Raw genomic sequence first — 24375 nt, forward strand, 5'->3', positions numbered from 1 at the left:
TGAATTATAAGAGGAATAATACCAATTTCTTATAAACCTGAGATATTTATTGAGGGAGATGAGTTTAGTGATGGAAAGAGAGAGACTCACTCAACAGAACTCTCTGTGACCTTTTTAAGGCCCAGCAATGGGGGGATGGTGCTGGAGTGGATCAGTCACTTGCTAGGACTCAGGAGGCCCCCTCCCATCCCTTTCTGATGCTGGCTTTTTTCTGGGAGGGGAGTTGCACTGCATGCAGGACCTTAGTTCCCTAACCAGGGATTGAACCCATGCCCCCTGCACTGGGAGCTTGGAGTCTTAACCACTGGACCGCCCAGAAAGTCCCCCACTGGCTGTGACAGTAGCGAGATGGATGCCCTGGCCTCGGCCTTCCCAAGCAGGCAAGTGGTTTGGAACAAGCGATTATAAGGCCTCCTCCAGCTTTCAGGTGCCACTGGCCCCATGAGTTTGCATCATCAGACGTATTTCCAGAGTGGTCAGTCTTTCAAGGAGACTTGTGGCCACTGTGAGTACGGATTTGGTCGTCCTTAATTTCTGGGCTTGCAAGTGAAAATTTACATGAGCCAGTGTATTTGAAGATGCCGTTCTAGAAACTGCAACAATTGTGCTGAACAAACTCACTTTATGTAGTACTTTTAAACTCCTCTCTTCCATAACTGATCACTATCTTCTGAAGAGAGTGCAAATTCAATAAACACAGTCCCTTCCTCGCAGGACAGTGCTGGGAACCCAGCTCATGCCCTACAAAACCCTTACTAATTTGAATTGACCTACTAAACAGGAAGAATCCCGAGGAGCTGCCAGTGCAGTTCCTAGGAATGGCAGCAGGGGGCAGCATCTCCTTTACTGTGCACCTAGCAGCTCCAGACAGGTAGCGGCCTCTCACATGGAGGGATCAAGTCAACCTGACATCTCTCTGTGTATGCATGCCATATATGACTTTCTAATAATGACTAGAATAATGACCAGGTTTTTCAGTCCTTCTCTGGGCAGGTGAGGCAGTGGCTACATTAAAACACAGTACTGGGTGGGTCCTTCATAGAGGGGTAACTCCAATACACTCTCGGGGCAGGGGCTGGCCTCACCATCTCAGGCTCATGTAGGCATAGGGAGGGGGCAGGAATGAAGAAGAGACAGTAAGACCCCTTCAGCACTGTGCACTGGAAACTGGGAAGTGACCTGACTGGGGCCTTCCCTGCAGGCGCCCAAGGCTCCCAGCATTAGGGCTTCTGCAGGCTGTACCATAGGAGTATGGAAGGATTGTGGACAACAGCCTCCATCTAACCCAGCCAGACAAAGCTGGCTGCTTGTTTTATTTTTGTGTGAATTTCAAGGTGACAAAGAATCTTTGATATCTGGAAGCAATGTCCTACACATATGCAAGCAGCCTGTGACCTCAGGACTTTCCTTCTAAGATCCAACCTCCCATTCATTCAGCCCTTGGCTGTCACAGACCATTTAACTCTGGTGGTGCCCCATGGAGTGAAACATGCAAACTTATTTCTCCCAGAGCCACTGAACTAACCTGGCTCACTCCACTTTTATCCAGGGAATAAACATCCCCATGCAGCCCCCATGACTGGTTAGTGCTCTGGTCCCATTTTACAAAATAGGAAGCAGGCTCGGTGCAGTGCCGGGACTTCTCCAAGGCCAAGTCCAGTCAGGGGCAGCCCCACAGGGGGCTCCCAGTGGTCACAGCCTTAGCGTGCTGCCTAACACAGTTCCAAGCCCAGAGGGTGGGCACACGGGAAGATGACTCTCAGCAAAGAGAAGCTGTTGATATGTATCTGGTCAGCATGTTGGCTGATGAACCCACAAAGTCACAGAATCATAACGTGAGCACGTGAGGAGACCCCTCAAAAAACTTAGTGTTTTTCAGCTGTGTTTCTTGGGGATTTTCATCCCAGAAGATCTCTGTTCATTGTGTGTGGGGGGGGAGATAGTATTCCCAGACCACATGGGGCTCTAGACACCCCCTCCTCCATTCCACTTGACAGGGAGCAGCTCTTTCTGATTTATCTGAGGGGCTTCTGCTTATATGCCTTGGGTTGACAAAAAGGTTTGAGCATCATTGATATACTCCAGATGTTTCACTTTATAGGCAGACAAGGAGAGGCTCGCCAAAGTCCATGTGGCTACCGTGTCCGTCTGTCATCAAGATGCTGGCCCCCAAAAAAAGACAGTGGGGAAAGAGGTGTCACAGTGGATACAGGGACTGGACTATCTTTGGCTGGCTTGCTCTATCTGGGGATTGGCCTCCCAGGCTGAAGGATAGAACATGCAAATCTGTTTCTGGTGGGGACCACAACCACAGTGAAGGTTCATGGGCTCCTGGGAGGGTGTGGACAAGTTCCTCTTACAAATACAATTAGATGAATAAGGGTAGGTGAGCATGCAGGCTGGGAATCCATTGCTGGCCATGATCTATGATACCAGAGCCTGTATTATGTCGGTAACATTGGCTATTTATAGCTGAGGGCAGTGAGGCCTCCTGAGGGCTCTGGTTTCCTTCCAGTGATCCAGAATAATAGCCATCCTGTACAAGATACCACAGAAACACTCAATTATCTCATTGCAGTTCCACCTCATGTGAGTGCAGACCCTCTTTCCAGATGCCTTGGACACATGGAAGATCATATAAGTCAGACCTGGGAATCAAACATGACTTTCATGAGTCCTAAATCTGATGTGATGTGGTAATACTCGATGGCCCATTCTCTTGGCTGAAATGCTCAGGCTTGAAAAATAGTGCTACTGTCCTTGAAAAATCGTAAAGGAGGCTCAATAAGAGGGAATAGGAAGGGGCTTCATTCTCACAGTAAATGAACAGGAAACATCAAGAAAAGAAGGTTCATTCCCGAATCTGAAAAGGAGAAATTCCCTGCACAGCCTTTAAAGTCTAAAAATGTGAACTGAGTGTTTCTTCCCATAAGAAGGAGAAAGCAAATCCATAACCAGCATCTCTGGAGCCCCGGAGGCAGAAGCACTTACCTCCTCACCATTCTGGCCCAGCTCTACCTTGGGGGGGAACAGAGAGAGGGAGCAGGGCGGTTTCCTTCTGGCTGGTTTACTGGCTGGTGTCTAGAGGGAAGGGCGACAGACAGACACACAGAAAGAGAGAGAGAGCTAATCAGGCAACAGGGAGGAAGAGGAAGGAATGGAAACTGGCTTTAGGAATGTTTAGGAATGTCTGGTGGAGAAGACAGTGGAGTGAGGTTGCCTGTCTGCCTTAACTATAAAGTCACTCCAGTGTATGTCTACCCATTCTGACTTTTAGCTTCTCCCAGTGATCTCCTGCTGGCATCCTCTTACTTGAGTTCATCAGACTGAAGCAACATTTCAAAATAATATCCAGCTAATAATATCCAGCTATGGATAACACTCATATCCAGCTTCTGAGCACTGCCAGAGCCTTAGATCAGTACTCTCTCCTTCACCCTTTATAACATGCCTACTGTGTCTAGAAATTATGGACGGGTTTTTCAGATGGAAAAATAAAACTGCAAAACAACGCATCTAAAAAAGCATTCTCGTTTTCCCCAAGGGGCCATGATAAACCTCCCCCGACACTGGGGTACCCGTCCCATATTCCACTTCTAAGGAGCTTCTCAGACTGTAGGACTAGAGAAAATCTGGCCCAGATTTCTCCAACACTACAAAGCCCCCTTTGACATTGTCCTCTCCACCAGGATTCTAGAATCCGCTGCTAACCAGATCCCTTCCCTTTCTGATCCCTGCTTCCTATCTGAATGCACTTCCCTGTCAGTTCTTGCTTCCCAGTTCTCTGTTGGAATCTACCTGTGCTCTGAATTCCTAGGCTCAGGGGAGGAGCCTGGTGTGGGGGCTTCTTTATTCTGTGCCAGCCCAGGCCTGGCACAGCTGTGCAAGTTCTAAATCTCCATCAGTGGAGGATGGAGGTGGACCAGGCTTCCAGAGCCCCATCTCGGAGAGCAGGCATTTCAACGCTCAGCCCCATGTCTGCTCCCTCCTGGCAGAAGAATAAGCCTCACTCTGGTGAGGAAAGACCCTGCCCAGGCCCAGAGGCATGGCGACATTCCTCACATTCAGAGAGACCCCTCTCTGATTTCGCTTCCTAATTTGGTAATCACTAAACCTCCTCCCTCCCTCTGCTCTGGGCCTGACCCAGACTTCCCCTTCCTCCAGTCCCCTCTCAGGAGAGGGGCTCTGATGCCGCCTGACTCACCTCCTTTGCAGCGGCTGCCTGCTCCCTGAACCGCCCAGCCAACTGCGCCACCGAGGGGGGCGCAGAGTCGTCCACAATGGCGTTGGTCTGTGCCGGCCGTTCCTGGCAAACCAAGGGGAGGCCAAAGTTAAGCAGCAAATATACACCTGGCACTGCTGAGCATCAGCACACGGGGCCACGCGAGGTGCCTGCAATGTGACAGTGAGGTCTTTCCCCAGCATTTTGTAATTGGCTTCTGCATCAGATATTTTAAAAACTCAGTTCATCAACTGCATTTCGTGTGAGTATTTACTATGTCCTTGGCCCAGGGTGTGGCTCTGAAGATCTGGAAAGGAATTAAAGTTGCCCTGGGGGGTGGGCCGTGGAGGGCCCAGGGATCTGGGAGGCAGGATGAGGCTGGGCTCCTCATTCTACAAAGACCTGGCCTGCAGAGAGCTCTGTCAGAGACAGTCTCCCTTAGTCAGAGGGAACTTTGAAAACTGGGGGCTGGCAAAACGCACTGGAGAGAGTCCAGTGCCTGACTGTATCTAGTGGGATGAGCAAATGCCCTGCATTGAACTTAAATTTTTTTTTTTATTTGTGGCTGTGGGGGGTCTCAGAGAAGGCAATGGCACCCCACTGCAGTACTCTTGCCTGGAAAATCCCATGGATGGAGGAGCCTGGTGGGCTGCAGTCCATGAGGTCACTAAGAGTCGGACACGACTGAGCGACTTCACTTTCACTTTTCACTTTCATGCATTGGAGAAGAAAATGGCAACCCACTCCAGTGTTCTTGCCTGGAGAATCCCAGGGACGGGGGAGCCTGGTGGGCTGCCGTCTGTGGGGTCGCACAGAGGCGGACACGACTGAAGTGACTTAGCAGCAGCAGCAGTGGGGGGTCTTTGTTGCTCCATGCGGATTTCTCTAGTTGCAGAGAGTGGAGGCTACTCTTAACTGTGGAGAGCAGGGGCTCCTCACTGTGGGGGCTTCTCTTGCTGTGAAGCATGGGCTCCAGGCTGTGCAGACTCAGTCGTTGGGGTACAAGGGCTCAGTTGCCCCGAGGCTTGTGGGATCTTCCTGTACCAGGGACCAAACCCACGTTCCCTGCATTGGCAGGCGGATTCGTAACCAATGTGCCACCAGGGAAGTCCTGGATTGAACTTTTGACAAGTATTTTTGTATCTTATTTCTCCCACTTGATTGAGTGCTTTGGTCATAGAAAAGCTCAGGAAATATTTGTTGAACTAATAAACAACATGAAAGTCAAGTAGCGTGGCAGATGAGAACCAGACTCTCTGGATTTGACCACTGAGCTGCTCCATCTCCTAGCTCAGTGACCTTGGGCAAATGCCTTCCTCCTTCTGTACCTCAGTAGGGGTAACAGTAGCACGTTGCTCACATGGTGGTTCTGCAGATCAAATGATTTACTATGTATCTAAAGTGTGGGGACAAGGCCTAGGCCATAAGAGCTTTAGAAGCATTGTTACTACTACTTCTAAGAACCCTTGTGATAACCTCAGTGAACCACGGTCACTGTTCACTCTCATGTGCCTTTTGTCACCAAGACTCATTTGATGAGTCAGCAAGCCCTGGAAACAGGCACTTCACTTCTGCCTTATTACACACGGCCTACAAAATCACCTGACTTTCATAATGTTTTTTAAATGTCCAGTCTTAGAGACATTCAGATTCGAGTTTTGATGACCATGATGATGGCATTTTGCACCCAGACTGCAAACCTCTCCACTCTACCTGCTCATGTCTAGCTTGAAACCGAGAGAAGCTGGGTAGCAGTTGCCCAACAAAGTACATCTCTGTCTTTCCATTGAGCTCATGACCTACAAAGACCAAGCATGCTCCAGCTGCAAACTTGCATCCCTGTACACGTCCCTCCACACACACATCCACATGCATGTGCACACACACATACTCTCACATACATGTCCTGCACCCTCCTCTTTGTGCTGAAAGTGTCTCTGAGCTTTCTTATTTGAGTGCTCCCTCTGAAGGAAATATCACTGGTCAGACCATGATGTTGTCCCATTGGAGCAGGAAGGGCAACCACCTGCCCCACACTGACCTCAGATGAAGCTGAGTAAGTGTGGGCAAAACTTTGAGAAGAGGGCTTTGCATAGAGATAGGAAAGAACTGCTGGGATACGGATCTTCTGATCTGTGAACAGGCTGCTCTAGAGGAAAAGGCAGGTCCCTGCTATTAGTCAAGTTTATCCCCATTTCAGCCTAAATATCAAATACTGATTTCAAAAAAAGAGGTTAAAGGATTCACCTCTCTTCAAGATGCCAGAATTCCTCCACAGCGCTGGAGAAGGGGGTGGGGAGCCTTGGTGCCCGCCCTGGCGTGTGCCCCACACTGGCCATTCCAGGCCTGGTCAGAGGTGAACATCATGTCCTCCCGGAACAATGGAGCGGCTCCAGGGACAGAGCAATTTATTAATTGAGCTGCTCTTGGCAAAAATGCTGGGCCCATCCGTCTGTCTCAGTCGCTCTGTCCGTTGCTATTTACTGCTCGCCTCCTGCTGACAATGCACTTTACCTCAGCCCTGAAGGCGCCAATCACGGGCGGTGCAGGAAGAAACATTCCAGATAAAAATAGAGCTGAGCAGGAATCAGAAACTCCTCCCCAACTTCCCTGTCTTGAAACTGGGCTTGGCAAGGGGTGAGAGAACTACAAGCCTTCTGGAAGGACTTAGGACTTAAAAGCCAGGTTGAAGGAAAGATTATGACACGTCTGAATTTGCTGTCCTGGAGCCCAGTGAATGGGTTTTCTTTAGAATGTCGATGGACTCCAGAGCTTGTTGAAGCCTGGCAAATCCACTCACCACCAGCACCTCTCCAGATGCTGCTTCTCATTCTGTGTTGTGGAAGAGTGATTGATTGTTGCCTTCTCTCAGTTGGGCAGAAGGCCAGAGAGGGCCAGTAACTTAGCCAGAGTCACACAGGAGATGCCAGACAAAATAATCTGAGAAACACTTGACTCCAATGCCTAATAATCCAACAACACACGTCAGTTAAATAGCCTAATTTGTGAAGGTGCTTTGAAAACTGTAAAGTGATATGTAAATGGCAAATCTATTAGAAGCCTCTGGGTTACACGGGTACAAAGGGACAGCGTGACTTTGGAGATGGTCAGGCACTGTGGTTTAGCCTGTTTGAGGCTTTGCCTGGATTTCTGCCTTGTACTTTTGGCAGGTGCCACTACCGACCTCTTCCAGTGGTTCAACATCACACCACCTTGGCCCCAGGCAGGTGAGTGACATTTTTTTCCCTCCCCCTCTCCTCTCTCTCAGCCCTGAGGCTGGTTTGGGAAGGTGCCTGCCTTGATTGTTCTTAGATCTGAGCATGACTTTAGTGTCCCTGCCTAGTCCCCAACTTTCCTGGGAGGCCCCCACCGCCGAAGCAGCCTTCTTTCTCCGTTCCAAAGTTATCCATTAAGTATTGAACAGAGTCAGGAACATAGAAAGTCATCCTCCAAGGGTGCCTTCCTCCCACCTCCCATCCAACCCAGCTTGTGGTGTCCGGGTCTGGGCCCCTGCTCCCAGAGTCGCTGACACCCTCAACTCCACCTGCACCCACCTCCAGGTCTTGGTCACGTTTTGACGTCTGTGGACCCTTTCTTCTTGGGACCAATCTCCATGTCTTAAATTTATTTTCTGAACCCACTCCCACATGCGACCCGCTTTAGTTGACACTCATGCTTACAGATTGCAGCCCCCAGCCCACCTTGCTGGGCTCAGGGCCTGCTGACCAAGCCCTTACTGCCACTGTTCCAGCCTGGCTCTGCCAGCAAGTTTGGAAACCACTCCTGTGGTTCCCTCAACTTTGCTGAGGCCAGAAGAAAATCACCTCTGGAGTTTACTTTCTGTTTCTATGGGACTTTCTTCAGAGAACTGAGGAGCCCGTGTGTCTGGACAGCATGGAACTTCCCCCTCACTGTTGCCGTGATGAATAAATACAGTCTGGATGCTGCCAACCGTTCACACAGTGGAAGCTCTGTGTACAGGCCCGAATCAGACTCGGCCCTGGCTGTCCCCGTTTCCCACCCTCCTCCTCGGCCCAGGTGTACGTTTCTACCAGTCTGTGGTCCACGGTTTAGGGTCACAAGGCACCAGGGGAGGCCTCGTCTATAGCTCAGGGGAGAATCAGTGAGGGGGTCTGCCTGGGGCTTGAGAAACACCTGCTGTTAGCTAAAAGGAAGGTTGTCTTGCTCACCAGAAACAGGATAAATGAGCCAGAGCCTCAAACATAAGGTATGCTCGCTTCTTTGCTCTTTTAGAACTGCAGTGGATCTTAAGGTCACTCAACCCCTTCCAACTTAAACCTTCATTTTAAAAGGATCAACAGACAGTCCCTCTGGGAATGCCGCAGTGATTCCTTTGCTTTCCTTATGCTTACCTTACCCTGATCTCTTCAGTTCACCAGTGTTTCACCATTGGCATTTGGGCATGATGGAAAGGACAGTGGACTAGGAACCGGGTTAGCCAGTGTGATGTACCTGCCTTACAGCAGCTGCTATGTGGGAGGCAGCGTTCTTATAGCACTTGATCTATTTTTCCATCATTCTCACAACACCTCTTCTAGAACAGAAAATGGCCCAGAGTTGCTAACTCATTCTTCAAGTTAGTAAGTGCTGCATCATCTGGATTCCAAAGATCTCTCTCCACACAGACATGCTTTGTTAACTCTAGACCTTCTCTTCAAGAGTTGTCTTACTGAGTGTCTCATCAGCAAACACCACTGTCCTGAGACCTGCGCTGAAGCAGCGAACAAGACAGTGTTCTTCCCTTAAGGAGTGGCTACTCCAGTAAGGGGGGCAAAGAATAAACACAGAGTACATAAACAAGTAAGAGAAATTAAGTGCATGGAAAAGAGAAAATAGGAGGCTTTGCCTATGGGGCTGTGAGCAGACATCTCTGAGGAGGAGCCATCTGAATTTCCAGGTGGGAAAAAGGTGGAAAGAAAACTGTTCTGAGCAGAAAGAACAGAGAGGAACAAAGGGTGAGGGACAGAGAAGAGAAGTGTGGCAGGGACCTATAGCATCCAAAATACTTAAGGGGACATAAGGATGAGAGGCAGTCTGGGGCCCACTGCATGAGGCTTTGAGGGTCATAGCAAGCAGTTTGCATCAGTATTTTATTCTGAATGAATGGAACATGATTTGGAGGGTTTTGAGGAGAGATGTGACCTGAATTTTACATCAAAATGCTGTCTGTAGAGAATGGATGACAGTGGAAGCAGACGGGCCAGGAGGAAGGTTCTGGCAGTGGTACAGCTGAGAAGTGATGGTGGAATGGACCAGGACTGTAGCAGCAGGTGGTAAAAGGGCTGGATCTGAAGGTAAGACGGTGGGGAATTATTGATGCGCTGGGTGTGGGAAGTAAGAGAAAAAGGGCAATCAAGGATGCCTCCCAGGTGTTTGACTTGGACAACAGGATGCATGGGATATTTTTTCCTGGGTTGGGGAGGGTTTGTTGGAGAAAGATGTGGGTAGGGGAAGGTAGGAGGTTAATAGTTCTTTCTTGGTCATGAACATTTGAAATGTCTATTAGATATCCACGTGGAGATGCAGGGTGGGAGTTAAATATACACCCAAGTCTTAAATTCAGAGGAGGTTTCCAGGCTGGAAACAAAACTTTGAGAGTCAGTAGATAGTGATAGTATCTGAAGTCACTGAACTAAATAAAATCAGAAGATATAGAGAAGAGGTCTAAATATAGAGAGTCCCTGGAGAAGAGGTCCAGAGACTGAACTCCTTATCAGCATTGAGCTACCTTTCACTCAGAAAGGTGATGGGACTTCTCTTCTTATTCCAGGAGGAGCCTTGCAGACATTTTGGTGCAGACTGCAGACAGGCTGGGTTGAGGACAGAGTTCTTTGGCTTGGGTGAGAGAGGATCAGAAGCCCTGAAATGCCATTAGAAGAGAAAGTCTTGTGTCCTGCATTCATGCTGTTGGGTCAAACATTCGTCACTTCTTGGGCATCTGTAGACATTGCACAATGCACCGGAATAGCAGTGACTGGGGAGGTGGGGGCTGGAGGGGTGGAGAGCAGGTGAAGGAGAAGAACCACAGCAATGGACAAGGCAGAAGAAGAGAAACTGGTGCCCAGGAATGCTGGTCAACTGTTTCACAGTAAGACCACAAATCTTCCAAATATTCCCTACCTCCCCCCTTGTGAGCTTTAAGAATTTGAAAATGGCAAGTCCTTAGCCTCTGAAGTTCTAGCCCAGGGAAAAACCCAGGGAGGATGCCCAGCTCACACAAGGGGTCCACAGGCCATTCCCCGGGGACGGCGTCACTCCATGGGACCCCCAGGGCTTTCCCCCCGCCTCCCAGGATGTGGTGCTATAGCCCAGGGCCCTGGACAGGGTTAAGCAACCCTGAGTCAGTGGACATCAGCCTGACTGCTTCAGTGGTTTTGGAAGCAGGGTAGCTCACAGCCTAAGGGGCCTGGCCAGCCACCCAGGTGGGGTCAGTGAGCCTGGTGGTGGTGGCAGGCAGGGTTAGTCCAGGCACATTCCCAAGTAACAGCAAGGACAGCAGAGAAACGGAAGGGAACCATTCATTCTGAATGTCATGATGGTCTAGGACCTTATCAATGCAATCTGGGAGATAATGTATGTGAAATTTCTCTGTGAAACCTGTCAATCGTTGTATAAGCATAAGGATAAAAGTGCATTTTGAGTCTTGTGGGGTTGGGGATGTGCAGGGATGACATGACAGGAGCAGAAAGAATAGCTAATTCAGAGGTAAATCGAGTCTTGTCTCTGACACATATTGGGGGTAGATCTTTCTGAGTCTCAGGATCCTTGTTGGTAAGTGAGGTTATTAACATCCATTGGCCTTTCCTCTAACCCAAATTGCCATCAGTTGGCCATTGTGTGTGCGTGCATGCTAAGCTGCTTCAGTCGTGTCCAACTCCTTGCAACCCTATGAACTGTAGCCTGCAGGGCTCCTGTCCATGGGATTCTCCAGGCAAGAATACTGGAGTGGGTTGCCATGTTCTCCTCCAGGGATCTTCCTGACCCAGGGATCAAACCCTCATCTCTTACATCTCCTGAATTGGCAGGCAGGTTCTTTACCACTAGCACCACCTGGGAAGCCCAGTTGTCCTCTGCTCCAAACCGAACTGCAACATGTGCCTGATGTCTGGAGCCTGCACCACCCTCCTCCCACTAACAGCAGGAGGTAGCCAATATCCCGAGTCCCTGCAGGATTCACAATCAGCCCTGTTGCAAGAGGCAGAGCGCACAGATCACAGGTGAGGGTGCTGCGTGAGGGGCAGTAGAACATACAGCTCAGGCTTCAATCCAGATTGCCTGGGCTCAAATCCAGGCTCTGAATATACTCTGCAGACACTGTGGCCTTGAACAAGCTACCTCACTTCTCTGTGCCTCAGTTTCCATCTGTAAAACGGGGAGAAAACACTGAGGGAAGTCCAGGGTTGTCATCTAGTCTACCCTTGCCCTTCCATTCTCTCTGGGGCACAGGTCTCCCTGAGGGAACCCCAGCCAGCTAAGATATGCTCCTTGCTGCTTTCTGCCATTTTTAGTTCCTAAGTGGGCAGTCATGAGTTGGTCATTGGCGGTCTACACTTAACAGATATTTAACAAGACAGACGGTTAACAGACACTCCTTTCCTGAGTTTTCAAACCATCCCTGAGAAACTGATGTGCATACTAGCTAGCAGTTAAGAAAAAATAAAGCTGACTGTAATTTTATGGTTTTTAGGGTCATGACCTAGGTCATGTCCCCTCTTCCTTCTCTCCTTCTCCTTCTGATTATGATTATTGCTATTATTTTATATGCTCTCCTGCCACCTTAGGCAAGGAGCTCTCAGAGGCTTGCCAGTAAGGACACACAAGCCCTGAGTATGGTTTTGGAGCTGCCCTTTCTTGTGTGACCTTGGTCAAGACACATGAGCTAGTGAAACCTCAGCTTCCTCATCTGTAGGATGGGAAGAGCGCCTGCCTTGACTTCATCTGGGGATAGTTGTGAGGCTCTCGGGATGCAGTGACTGACAGCACACTGGAGAAGAGACGCACAGAGGTGCACAGGATGGACACTGTGTAACCCAGAGTTCATGGCCTACTAAGGAACAGGGGTGACTAAGCAAGTATTTAAACTATGGTCAGGGTCAGGGACTTCCCTGGTGATCCAGTGGCTAAGACTGCACTCCCAGTGCAGAGGGCCTGAGTTCAATCCCTGGTCAGGGAACTAGATCCCACATGCTGCAACAAAGAGTTCACATGCCACAACTAAGACCTGGTGCAATCAATCAATAAATAATTTTTTTAAAGTATGATGGGTCAGCCAGTGCAGAAGGCAGAATAGCCCCCAAAGATGTCTACATCCTAGTCATGGAAGCTGGGGTTATGTTAGGTTACATGGCAAAGGGTGCAGGTGGAATTAAGGTTGTTAATCAGCTGACCTTAAAGTGGGACACTCCTCTGGATTATCTAAGTAGGCCCAATGCAATCCAAAGTGCTCTTAAAAGTAGGAGAGGAGGGCAGAGGAGTCAGTGTCAGAGTGATGGGATATGAGAAAGACTTGACCTAATTCTGCTGGCTTTGATGATGCATGAAGAGGCCACATGCCGAAATGCAGGTACCTCTAGAAGCTGGGAAAGGCAAGTCTCCAGAAGAAAGGCAGCCCAGCCAAGACCTTGATTCTAGTCCCAGTGAGATCTGTTTTGAACTTCTGACCTCCAGAACTATAAATTTATGTTGCTTTGGCTGCAAAGTTTGCGGTCATTTACTGCATCAGCCACATGGAAGTAAAACAGGCAGCAAGTACTTGCTGACCCACCGCGGGCTCTGAGGTCTGGGGACATGGTGCTGAAGAAGAGAGTCCTTCAGTCCATATTCTTGCTGGAGTTCTCATTCCAGGGAGACAGGCGGTGACCCAGTAAGCGAGTACGCGTTGGTGCCCCGAGTGGCCGGTCACAGAAGGCTTCCCACGGAGGAGCAGAGGGAGGCGGTATTGAGTTCAGGACGTTGTGACTGGAGAAGGACAGGGTGAAAAGCATAACAGCGGCACCCAATCTGGCTGGAGGTACCCAGGAGGGCTTCCGGAAGGAAGCCCCAACCTGGACGAATTTGAAGCGTGGGCAGAGCTGCTCACTCTTCTGCTGAGGGAGCCACATGTGAAGGATGCAAGGCTGGGGCTCCTCACTGGACTACCAGGCGTCCCCAAGCCTGGTTCATGACATGCGGCCCAGGGGAAGACGAGGGTGCAGAGGAAACAGAGGCCAGACGGACAGGGACCGCTCCGCAGAACCCTGTTCTCAGGGCCCTGCTAAGTCACTGGGAGGTTTTCAGAAGGAGTAAAACAGAGGGTCCTCTAAACAATGGATTTATTCTGACGGTCCCTTTGGCTGCAGTGTGAGAAACGGATGGGCCACGGCCACTGCCATGGCATATTTATTTATTTGACTGCACTGGGTCTTAGTTGTGGCACGTGGGATTGATCCTCATCAGGATCTTAATTGCAGCATCTGGGATCTAGTTCCCTGACCGTGGAATGAACCTAGGGCCCCTGCCTTGGGAGAACAGAGTCTTAACCACTCGACTACCAGGGAACTCCAGCCAAAAAGGTTTTGATGAACAGGAATCTCTGGTCACTGATTTACAATTGCTAGCTGTGTTCTATCATTATGACCACTTCTTCCAAATCTGCAAATCTTCAGCAGAAGTTCTACTGAAAGCGGAAGCTTGTTGTATTTGTGGGTGCTCTTTAAAGGTGGTAGACTGAGAATTGGAGAAGGCAATGGCACCCCACTCCAGTACTCTTGCCTGGAAAGCCCACGGACGGAGGAGCCTGGTAGGTTGCAGTCCATGGGGTCGCAAAGAGTCAGACACGACTGAGCGACTTCACTTTCACTTTTCACTTTCATGCATTGGAGAAGGAAATGGCAACCCACTCCAGTGTTCTTGCCTGGAGAATCCCAGGGACGGTGGAGCCTGGTGGGCTGCCGTCTACGGGGTCGCACAGAGTCGGACACGACTGAAGTGACTTAGCAGCAGCAGCAGCAGAGTGAGAATCAAGCATCTGTGGCCCACAGCTGGTAAAGAAATGCCTTCAAGAGGCAGAGTTTATTGATTCAACCACTACTAGATAATGAGCCCTACACATGCCAGGGATTCAGAGTGTTTAGGTCTCCTAGGCTTACAGGAAAAAGGAGAGCAAGGATTCAGTAGCGGCAGAAAACTGGGACCAAGATCAGATAAATTCATCTAGGAATTAGAAACTCTCTCAAGGATGATTTAGACATAGAGTTGGAGCCAACACTGTAGATCTCAAGAGTGTAAGATCAGACAGAATGGTGCCCTGAACTAGGGGAGGTCCATGCAGATGGAGAACATTAACAGGAACTTAAAAGCAACTTAGGAAAAAGGACTGTCTGGAACTTGTGACTGACCAGGTAGGTGCAGAGAGGAGTCAAAATGTTGCCCAGGCTTCTGGCTCTGTCTGCTGTGTGGACAGGGGTGCCACCCACAGAGATGGTGAGCCCCAACGAGAACAGGGCTAGGAGGAAAGAGGCAAGAGGTGGCTAGAGAAGGAAAAGGTCCCCAGAAGGGGAAAGTGATCAGACCAGAGGGTCCAGGATGGATCCTTGAAAGCTTGGAATTTTTGGAGTCAGATGAACCTGGGTTTGAAACTTGGCTCCTGTTACAAAGTGATGGCTGAGCTCGAAGACAGGCTGGGTGAGTGGAGGCTAGAAAGGAGATGGAGAGGGCCCTGGGATGAAGAGGAGGAAGCAATGACTTCATGGTTCAAGCTGGGTGCCTGCACCACCAAAGTTGTCTTCTCCTTCCAACTGTGGGTGTGCAGAGACGGAAAATCAAATTCAACCTTGTGAGCCTGGCAGCCTCAGAGCAGTTAGCTATTTTTTTTTTTTTTCTTTTTTCTTTTTAGGGGAAAGGGGAAAAGTGTGAAAGAAATGCCTACATAGCTAGCTTAGGTGATTCAGGGGGATTCACAGCCTAGGCCAACAAGTCAATCTACAATCCATCTGCTCTTCAAAGAGAATTCAGAGACTCCTGTCACATGCTCTCCATGCTGGTTAGTTCCCTAATAAGCCTGATTTCGCTGAGAGTCCCTCTGACTCCTGGTCAGACAGACTCCTGTCAGCAGTCTCCTGCTGCAGACACCTAATAATATTCTTCACGGGGGACCATTTCTGCTTCCCAAGTGGGAGTGACGTGTGAGTGAATCCTGAGGCCTGGGACGTTTGTCCTTCATGTCCCAATAGAAAGCCCAAGCATACCTTCTAAGATTAGAACAAGTTGCTCAAGGACAAGGGCCTGCCTCCCAGTTAGCTGTAGCCTCTCCTATTACAGCCGTTCCTCTTCCTTCCCTCCCCTTCTCCCTTGCAGCCTGGAGCTGGACTCTTGGCAGGATGTCCCTTGGGATGCTCTGTGGGTTGGGTCACCCTAGGCAGGGTGTGGTGCTGGGTTCTAGGCTTCTTTTTGTGTTACCACATCTTGGATTCATTCATTCATCATTCTTCCTGTGCTCCAGGATATAGCAATGAACAAGATGATGCAGGTCTTTTCATAATGGAAGTTGCAGTCTAATGAGGGCAACCGTTCAGTAACCATCATGATTTTTACTCCAGTTTATTGTTTCTTAGGATGATAAACATTGAGAGGGAAAGGACTAGGAAAGCAAGTGATAAGGGAATCTGACCCAAAGATGTGATGCTTAAACTGAGGTCTGAAAGATAAGAAGTGATCCAAGCAGTGTGTGTGTGATAAGGAAGGGATGGGTATAGCCAAGGGCATTCCAAGGAGAGTTTACCCAAAGGCCTGGAAGTGAGAAGAGCATGATGTGTTTGAGAAAATAAAAGAAGGCAATGTATAGAACTCAGTTCAGTTCAGTTCAGTTGCTCAGTTGTGTCTGACTCTTTGTGACCCCATGGACTGCAGCATGCCAGGCCTCCCTGTCCATCACCAACTCCCGGAGCTTACTCAAACTCATGTCCATCGAGTTGGTGATGCCATCCAACCATCTCATCCTCTGTCATCTGCTTCTCCTCTTGCCTTCAATCTTTCCCAGCATCAGGGTCTTTTCCAATGAGTCAATTCTTTGCATCAGGTGGCCAAAGTATTGGAGTTTCAGCTTCAGCATCAGTCCTTCCAATGAATATTCAGGGCTGATTTCCTTTAGGATGGACTGGTTGGATCTCCTTGCAGTCCAAGGGACTCTCAAGAATCTTCTCCAACACTGCAGTTCAAAAGCATCAATTCTTCGGTGCTCAGCTTTCTTTATAGTCCAGTCTCACATCCACACATGACTACTGGTAAAACCATAGCTTTGACAAGATGGACCTTTGTCAGCAAAATATAATGTCTCTGCTTTTTAATATGCTGTCTAGGTTGGTCATAACTTTTTTTCCAAGGAGCAAGCATCTTTTAATTTCATGGCTGCAGTCATCATCTGCAGTGATTTTGAAGCCCCCCAAAATAAAGTCTCTCACTGTTTCCACTGTTTTTCCATCTATTTGCCATGAAGTGATGGGACCAGATGCCACAATCTTAGTATTCTGAATGTTGAGCTTTAAGCCAATTTTTTCACTCTCCTCTTTCAGTTTCATCAAGAGGCTCTTTAGTTCTTTGCTTTCTGCCATAATGTGGTGTTATCTGCATATCTGAGGTTATTGGTATTTCTCCCAATCTTGATTCCAGCTTGTGCTTCATTCAGCCTGGCATTTCACATGATGTGCTCTGCATATAAGTTAAATAAGCAGGGTGACAATAAACAGCCTTGACATACTCCTTGTTCCAATTTGAACCAGTCTGTTGTTCCATGTCTAGTTCTAACTGTTGCTTCTTGATCTGCATACAGGTTTCTCAGGAGGCAGTCAGGTGGTCTGGTATTCCATTTCTTTAAGAATTTTCCACAGTTGTGATTCACACAGTAGATCAAAAGGCTTATCAAATACCCATGGTTTTGCAAGCTTGTTTCTTTCTGCCTTAAGCACAGAAACCATGTGTTATTCATGTGCCCACCCCCTAGCCCATTACCATATTCAGTGCTCAATAAATAATGCCAAATGAATGAATGAATAAATGAATGATGCATCAGTAAACCACCACCAATGGGCTGACACTGTGAGGGCTTGATAAACATAGAACAGGGCCTCAAGGTAAAAATGGAAACAATGTGTCAGCCAGGGTTGGCTCTGGGCATAGCAGGCTTGAATATTTTCATTAAGGTTCACTGAGCTGAGCCAAGGTCATTGAAATAGTGTAACTAGAGGGCAAAGAATGAGACCTTCCCTGATGAATCCAGCACTTAAAAATCTGAGCCTCCAGTTTCTACTTGGAGTGAAGGAACACATTAAAATTTCATATTTCCCATCCCTGGGTATAGCTGTGTTCTCTTTTATTAACTCAATCTATCCTAAAACATGACATATCTAAAAAATACTTAAAATATGTCTATTTCTTTATGTAGAGTGGTTGAATCTTTCTGTTGGCTATTGACTTTCAGGCACATCTCATCAAGGAGTCACTGAGGCATGGTGGGAGGCATGGGTCTCCTATCAGTGTAGAACGGTACCTGCCCAGGCTGTGAAATCCACATCTCTGCTCTGATGTGGACTTCACATAGCTGTAGCTGTGAAATTTCACATTTCTGTAGCTGTCCTCAGACACTAAGGCTGTCCTCCCCCACCTTGCTTCCCAGGGATGGTCTAGGCAGGAATCCATAATGTTTGGTATATCAAAGAGGCCCCATGCAAAGCACAAGAAATGTTCTACCTGCCTTAGAAACTGACTCGTTGGGATGAGGCCAAAAGGGTCTTGAAGCAGAGAGAAGAAAAGAAAACCACCAGGCTGAGTTAAGTTGCTTTACTTGAAAAGTCTATTTGATTTTATAGGGCAAAACAGCTGACTGGGAAAGGCAGGGGTGGGGTGTTGACATTCAGCTTGCAGATGGCCTGATCTCTCCCTTCCACCGGCTCTTCCCTCTGCCTGCTCCCTTTGGGCCTGGGACTGATTCATGTTTGGGAGTGTCCCCTACAGTCACTGACTGAGGGTCAAGGGTCAAGAGTCTCACAGGAGTCCAGACCTGCTGGGCTGCTCAGGCCTGCTCTGTGTCCAGCATCATCCCCATACCGAGTGATTCTGTGTACACCCACTACCACGAATCAAATGGCTCTCTTTCGAAAGCCATTTCTAAAGAATTTTCAATTAGTTTGGTTTTGAATTAGTAATAGTGGCCTTTTGTATTGTATGTTCTTAACAATAATAAAGCAGATAACTTATTGAAAGCTTATTGTGCTGAACATGAAAAGACGTTCACTAATTATTAGAGAAATGCAAATCAAAACTACAATGAGATATCACCTCACACCAGTCAAAATGGCTATCATCAAAAAATCCACAAACAATAAATGCTGGAGAGGGTGTGGAGAGAAGGGAATCCTCCTGCCTGTTGGTGTGAATGTAAACTGGTTCAACCATTATGGAGAACAGTATGGAAATTCTCTGAAAAACTAAAAATAGAGCTACCATATGACCCCGCAATCCCACTCCTGGGTATATAGCCAAAGAAAAACATGGTTCAAAAGGATACATACACCCTAATATTCACTGCAGCACTGTTTAAAATAGCCAAGACTGGAAGCAACCTAAATATCCATCAAAAGAGGAATGAATAAAGATGAGTATGGTGTATATATATATATATATATATATATATATATACACACACACACATATACACACAATGGAATTTAACTGAGTCATCAAAAAAATAAAATAATGTTATTTGCAGCAACATGGATAGACCTAGAAATTATCATACTGAAAGAAGTAAGTCAGACAGAGAAGCAGAAACATCATATGACACCCCTTATATGGGGAATCTAAAAAGACATGATACAAATTTTACAGAACAGAAACTGACTCACAGACTGAGAGAATGAACTTATGGTTGTTGGGGGAAGAATGGGGGGAGAGATAGTTAGAGAGTTTGGGATGGACAGATACATACTGCTTTGTTTATTTTTAACTTTTTATTTTCTACTGGGATATGGATAGAGGAACCTGGTGGGCTACAGTCCATGGAGTCGCAAAGAGTTGGGCACAACTGAGTAACTAAACAACAACAGCAACATACATGATTAACAAACAATGTTGTGATGGTTTCAGGTGGACAGTGAAGGGACTTAGCCATGCAGATATATGCATCCATTCTCCTCCAAACTCCCCTCCCGGCAAGGCTGCCGCATAACATTGAGCAAAGTTCCCTGTGCTATGCAGTAGGTACTGGTTGGTTATCCAGTATGATTCCATATACATAACACTCTTCAAAAGGCAAAGCTATAATGACAGAAAGCAACTCATTGATCGCCTGAAACCAAGGATAGGGGCAGGGGGTTGACTATAAAGGGTACAACCCTTGAAGTGAAAGAAACAATCTATGTTTTGATTGTGATCTGTATCTGTCAATACTCATCAAATTGTACTTTTAAAATAGGTGAATTTTATTGTGTGTAAATTTTATCTCATAAATGTGATAAACAGCTTTTGAAATAAAAAACACATGCTCAAAAAATAAAAGAAAAAAAGGCTGAGGCACACTCCCTCTGCATGAGGTCTTCTTTCATTTGCCCTGGGGGTAGGGGAGCTGGCTTAGTTCCAGGGTGCCAGCCCCATCGACCTCAAAGTGCTGGCAAGAAGGCACCAAGGCCCCAGGAGGCTGGCAGCCTCTTGCAGCTGCGAGGAACAGGCCATGTCCAGCCATTCCTGCCCCAGGGCAGCCACCAGCACTCTGGAAGCAAGAATGGTGATGCGAGCACAGAATTCGGCACTTGACAAGTTCAGGTATGAATATAATTTATGGGTTGTTGGGTTGCAGGCAACTGACTTAACTACTCAGTCTCACCTGTAGAATGTGGCTAACAACACCCCCTACAGAGTCATGACAATACTAAGAGATAGTGTTTGATAGTTTGGAAAGATCCTCTGAAGGAGGAAATGGCAACCCACTCCAGTACTGTTACTTGAAAAATTTCACAGACAGAGGAGTCTGTGGGGTCTCAAAGAGTTTGACATGATTGAGCACACATGCAGTTTGGGTCCAAATCCAAATCCTGCCTCTTACTCTGTGTGTGAGCTTAGGCAAGACTTAGCTTCACTGGGCCTCCGTCTCCCCCCTCATAAAATAAGGCTTGTAACAGCACTTATCCCATGTGATTGTTATAAAGCCCAAATGAGATAATTAATGTGCATAAAGTCCCAGCACAGTGCCTGGTACATAACAAGCTTCCCCTCCCATCTTAGCTCTCGCTGTTATACCTAAGACACTGATTGCCACTCACTCGGTAGGTATTAGTTGGAACCTGGGCACCCTTGCCCTCCTTGTAGGGTCAGCAGGCTGTTGCCTGTTGGCCCTGAGTAACTGCAAGGGGCAGTAGGGATCTGCTGCGAAGTCATTTTCATTCCCATTCTGTAGAACAAGTCTGCAGACCTGGTGGACTGGCATTGCATCTTAACGTCAGAGGAATTTACAAATAGGAATTTTCTGTATCATACTAAAGGGCAGGCTGACTAACTGAAGTGAGATTCTAGGCTCCTAGTAGTTAGGCTACATAACCTACTTATGTAGGGCCGTTCATGTGCTGGTGTTCATGTGCGGGATTTTAGTTGGACGTTTCTGGTATGTGGAGTGGGGTAAGGTGGGGCAAGACCAGTCATCAAAGGGAAGCCTGCTTCTGGCTTCTGCAGATGAGGAGAGTCCTGCCTTTCAAGCAGGGCCCTGCACCTCTTGGCCAGAGTTTGAGGGTTGTGCCTGCCCCTGTAGGTCCAAGCCTAATCAGGGACCTCAGGGTCTAGGGTGTGTGCATGAATGGCTGGAGGAGCTCTCCAGGGAACATGCTTGGGTTCAAAGGATGCAGGAAGTGGGAAGAAGAAATATGTCTGGCAGACATGCTTTGTCCTGCAAAGTTAGAAGAGAAGATCCAGATGAGTCATTTCAAGAGCTGAGCACCCTAGGGGCAGGGGAGGCCACTGACCCAGCAGTCAGGAGAGCTGTGTGAACTCTCCACCTCTCTCTGCCCTTCTGTCTCCTCATCCCTAGGATGAAGAGCGTGCCCAGCATGCTTTCCAAGGCCCTTTCCAGCTGGCTAATTATTATTATTTTTTTAAATTTAACATCACTAAGAGGAAATTGGGAACACTTAGGTTATCTTTCTCGCGTGGATGAACGGAGGTGGATACCCGACTGAGTTTAGGCAGAATCAGAGCAAACTCTGAAAGGAAGATCAGGAATCCCAAGTGATATTACAGTGAAATTACACCCCTCCCCCAGCACCATTTTGACACACAGCTCTGTAAAGTACAGAACCCCATCCCTCCTTCTCTTGTCTCTTCCAAAGAAGATTCTAAGAATGGGACACTTCCTACTCTCAAACCAGGAATCAAATGGTAATCCGATTTAATCCCTTCATTCCACATTAGCAAACTAGGGTTGGTAATTCTCTTAAAGAGAAGAGTTTTAGGACAGGGAGATGACAGGGCTCAAATAGCCTCGGGGGCATTTAAAAGCCAGTAAAGAGCAAAGTGGGGATTTTCCTGGTGGTCCAGTGGTTATGAATCCCCCTTGCAATGAAGGGAACATGGGTTCAATCCTTGGTTAAGGAATTAAGATAGATTCCACATGCCACAGGGCAACTACAACAAAGACCCAAGCAGCCAAAATAAAAAATAGATAAAATAAGAGGAAGGTGGGTGAGAAATCAGTAGCAAAGAACAATACCAAGCCCGATCAAGGGATAAAGGCCAAAAGAAGCATAAACTGTAAAGGGGAAAGGTATATGAGCAGAGAGTTCAGGTTTTTCTCCAGGTTCATTGCTGCCCAGCTGGGGAAAACCATAACTCTCATTTTGGTTTCCTCTGGAAGTCATACAAAGAAGGAATGAGTCCAGGTATTGTTTTCTTTCATTCACACCCTTTGGCCTATTGCTTTTTTGCTATTCACACACCAAGGTCTCAGCACCTTAGTCAGCTTGAGAGCCTCACAGTTCTGAAGCAAGAACTAGGGCTCTAAGAATAGAACAGGCCAGCAGGAACACATCTGGAGTAGACATGGATGCCCTACAGTGAGTGACTCTCTGGGCCCTGAGGGAGAGGGGAGGGTCTGTTTTTCTGGCAGGGGCTCCCAGGCTCTGAGCAGAAGTTCCTCACAGGAGACCCTAGAAAAATCCTCCTAGTATGGAACACAGAAATATACAGGCCCCCAGCTCAAGAGACATGAGTACAAGGTCTAAGATAGAAGTAAGCCAACTTTCTCCTGCTCCCTTCTTATCAGCAATTGTACAGCCTTCCACCATATGCATGAAAAATCTCTCTTTGGACAATGGCCAAAGTGCTTCTCATGTAGAGATTTGAGCAGATGACTCACAAGATGGTTTGGTTTTCTCATGGAAAGTCCAACAGTACTTTATCCCATCACTCTAGCACACCTATAAATTATACCTCTGAGCTACCTTTCAGCGGCCATGGATCTTCCAGGAGAGGGGACTCCACTCTTAGTCGCTCCCAGGCCATATAACACACAGAAAATCTGGGGCTGCAGAAAGCGGAGAGCACATGGTGCTCATTTCCACCCCAGGATCAGCACGGTGCTGATGAGACCAGACGGGCCCACTCTGGCCTGTCTGCTATTATCTTGCTATCCAAGCACAGGCTGTTGTGATGAAATTTGAGAGGACTCATAGTTCCAGATCCATCTCCTCTGGACTTCATTTCCTCCTCTATAAAATGGAAATGAGATCTACTACATAGGGTCATTATCATGATGAAGTGAAACATGCATGGGCAGTGTCTTATCAGCCAATATTTATTGATTGATCATTTCTATTTAATACTTTCCACTGATTTCACCTAATAAGGCCAAGAAATATTTCACATTAGAACTTGTTTGGTAGTCAGCACCTTAAGTTAAGCAGAGATTTTGGTGGGTCCATAGTTGTAGGTATTTTAAAGTCAAGTGAGATTTAGGAAGGTTCAATATTCCTACAGAGTCTTGGTTAAACAATTTAGTGAAGGCTGAAGGAAGTTCAGAACTGGACATAGAAATAGACTGGTTCCAAACTGGGAAAGGAGCATGTCAAGGCTGTTTATTGTCACCCTGCTTATTTAACTTATATGCAGAGTACATCATGCGAAATGCCAGGCTGGATGAAGCACAAGCTGGAATCAAGATTGCTGGGAGAAATATCAATAACCTCAGATATGCAGATGACACCACCCTTATGGCAGAAAGTGAAGAAGCAACTAAAGAGCCTCTTGATGAAAGTGAAAGAGGAGAGTGAAAAAATTGGCTTAAAGCTCAACATTCAGAAAACTAAGATCATGGCATCCAGTCCCATCACTTCATGGCAAATAGATGGGGAAATAATGGAAACAGTGAGAGACTTTATTTTTTGGGCTCCAAAATCAATAAAGATGATGACTGTAGCCATGATAATTTCAAGATAATTTCAAGATGCTTACTCCTTGGAAGAAAAGCTATGACCAACCTAGACAGCATATTAAAAAGCAGAGACATTACTTTGCCAACAAATGTCTGTCTAGTCAAAGCTATGGTTTTTCCAGTAGTCATGTATGGATGTGAAAGTTGGACTATAAAGAAAGTTGAGTGCTGAAGAATTGATGCTTTTGAACTGTGGTGTTGGAGAAGACTCTTGAGAGTCCCTTGGACTGCAAAGAGATCCAACCAGTCTATCCTAAAGGAAATTGGTCCTGAACATTCATTGGAAGGATTGATGCTGAAGCTGAAGCTCCATCAGCTTTGGCCACCTGATGCGGAAGAACTGACTCATTGGAAAAGACCCTGATGCTGGGAAAGATTGAAGGTGGGAGGAGAAGGGGATGACAGAGGATGAGATGGTTGGATGGCATCACCAACTCAATGGACATGAGTTTGAGTAAGCTCCAGGAGTTGGTGATGAACAGGGAAGCCTGGCGTGCTGCAGTCCATGGGGTCACAAAGAGTCAGACACGACTGAGTGACTGAACTGAACTGAGGAAGTTCCTGAAAAATAAAAAGCAATCAGCCAACAACTTTGGAGGAAGGGACAGTTACAGAGAAATTAAGTCATGGTCCCTGTTCTGCTGAAGCTGACAGTCCAGTTGGGGGAACATGAAGCAAAGGTGAATCA

The 24375-nt window shown here is 47.4% G+C and overlaps 1 protein-coding gene across 4 annotated transcripts in view; it reads right to left on the minus strand.

The window, feature by feature from the left end:
- Positions 1 to 24375, minus strand: part of RCSD1 (RCSD domain containing 1) — a 72945-nt gene that overhangs the window by 17368 nt on the left and 31202 nt on the right. For 3 of the 4 annotated variants that reach the window (XM_070462723.1, XM_070462720.1, XM_070462721.1), the window contains exons 2-3: positions 4205 to 4306; positions 2992 to 3081 (exon numbers count right to left, since the gene is read on the minus strand). In XM_070462723.1, coding sequence (XP_070318824.1) covers positions 2992 to 3081; positions 4205 to 4306 — 192 coding nt within the window. The remainder of the gene's footprint in view (positions 1 to 2991; positions 3082 to 4204; positions 4307 to 24375) is intronic. The other variant, XM_070462722.1, reaches the window with a different exon arrangement.

Source organism: Odocoileus virginianus, unplaced genomic scaffold (assembly GCF_023699985.2).
Source record: "Odocoileus virginianus isolate 20LAN1187 ecotype Illinois unplaced genomic scaffold, Ovbor_1.2 Unplaced_Scaffold_12, whole genome shotgun sequence".
NCBI lineage: Eukaryota > Metazoa > Chordata > Mammalia > Artiodactyla > Cervidae > Odocoileus > Odocoileus virginianus.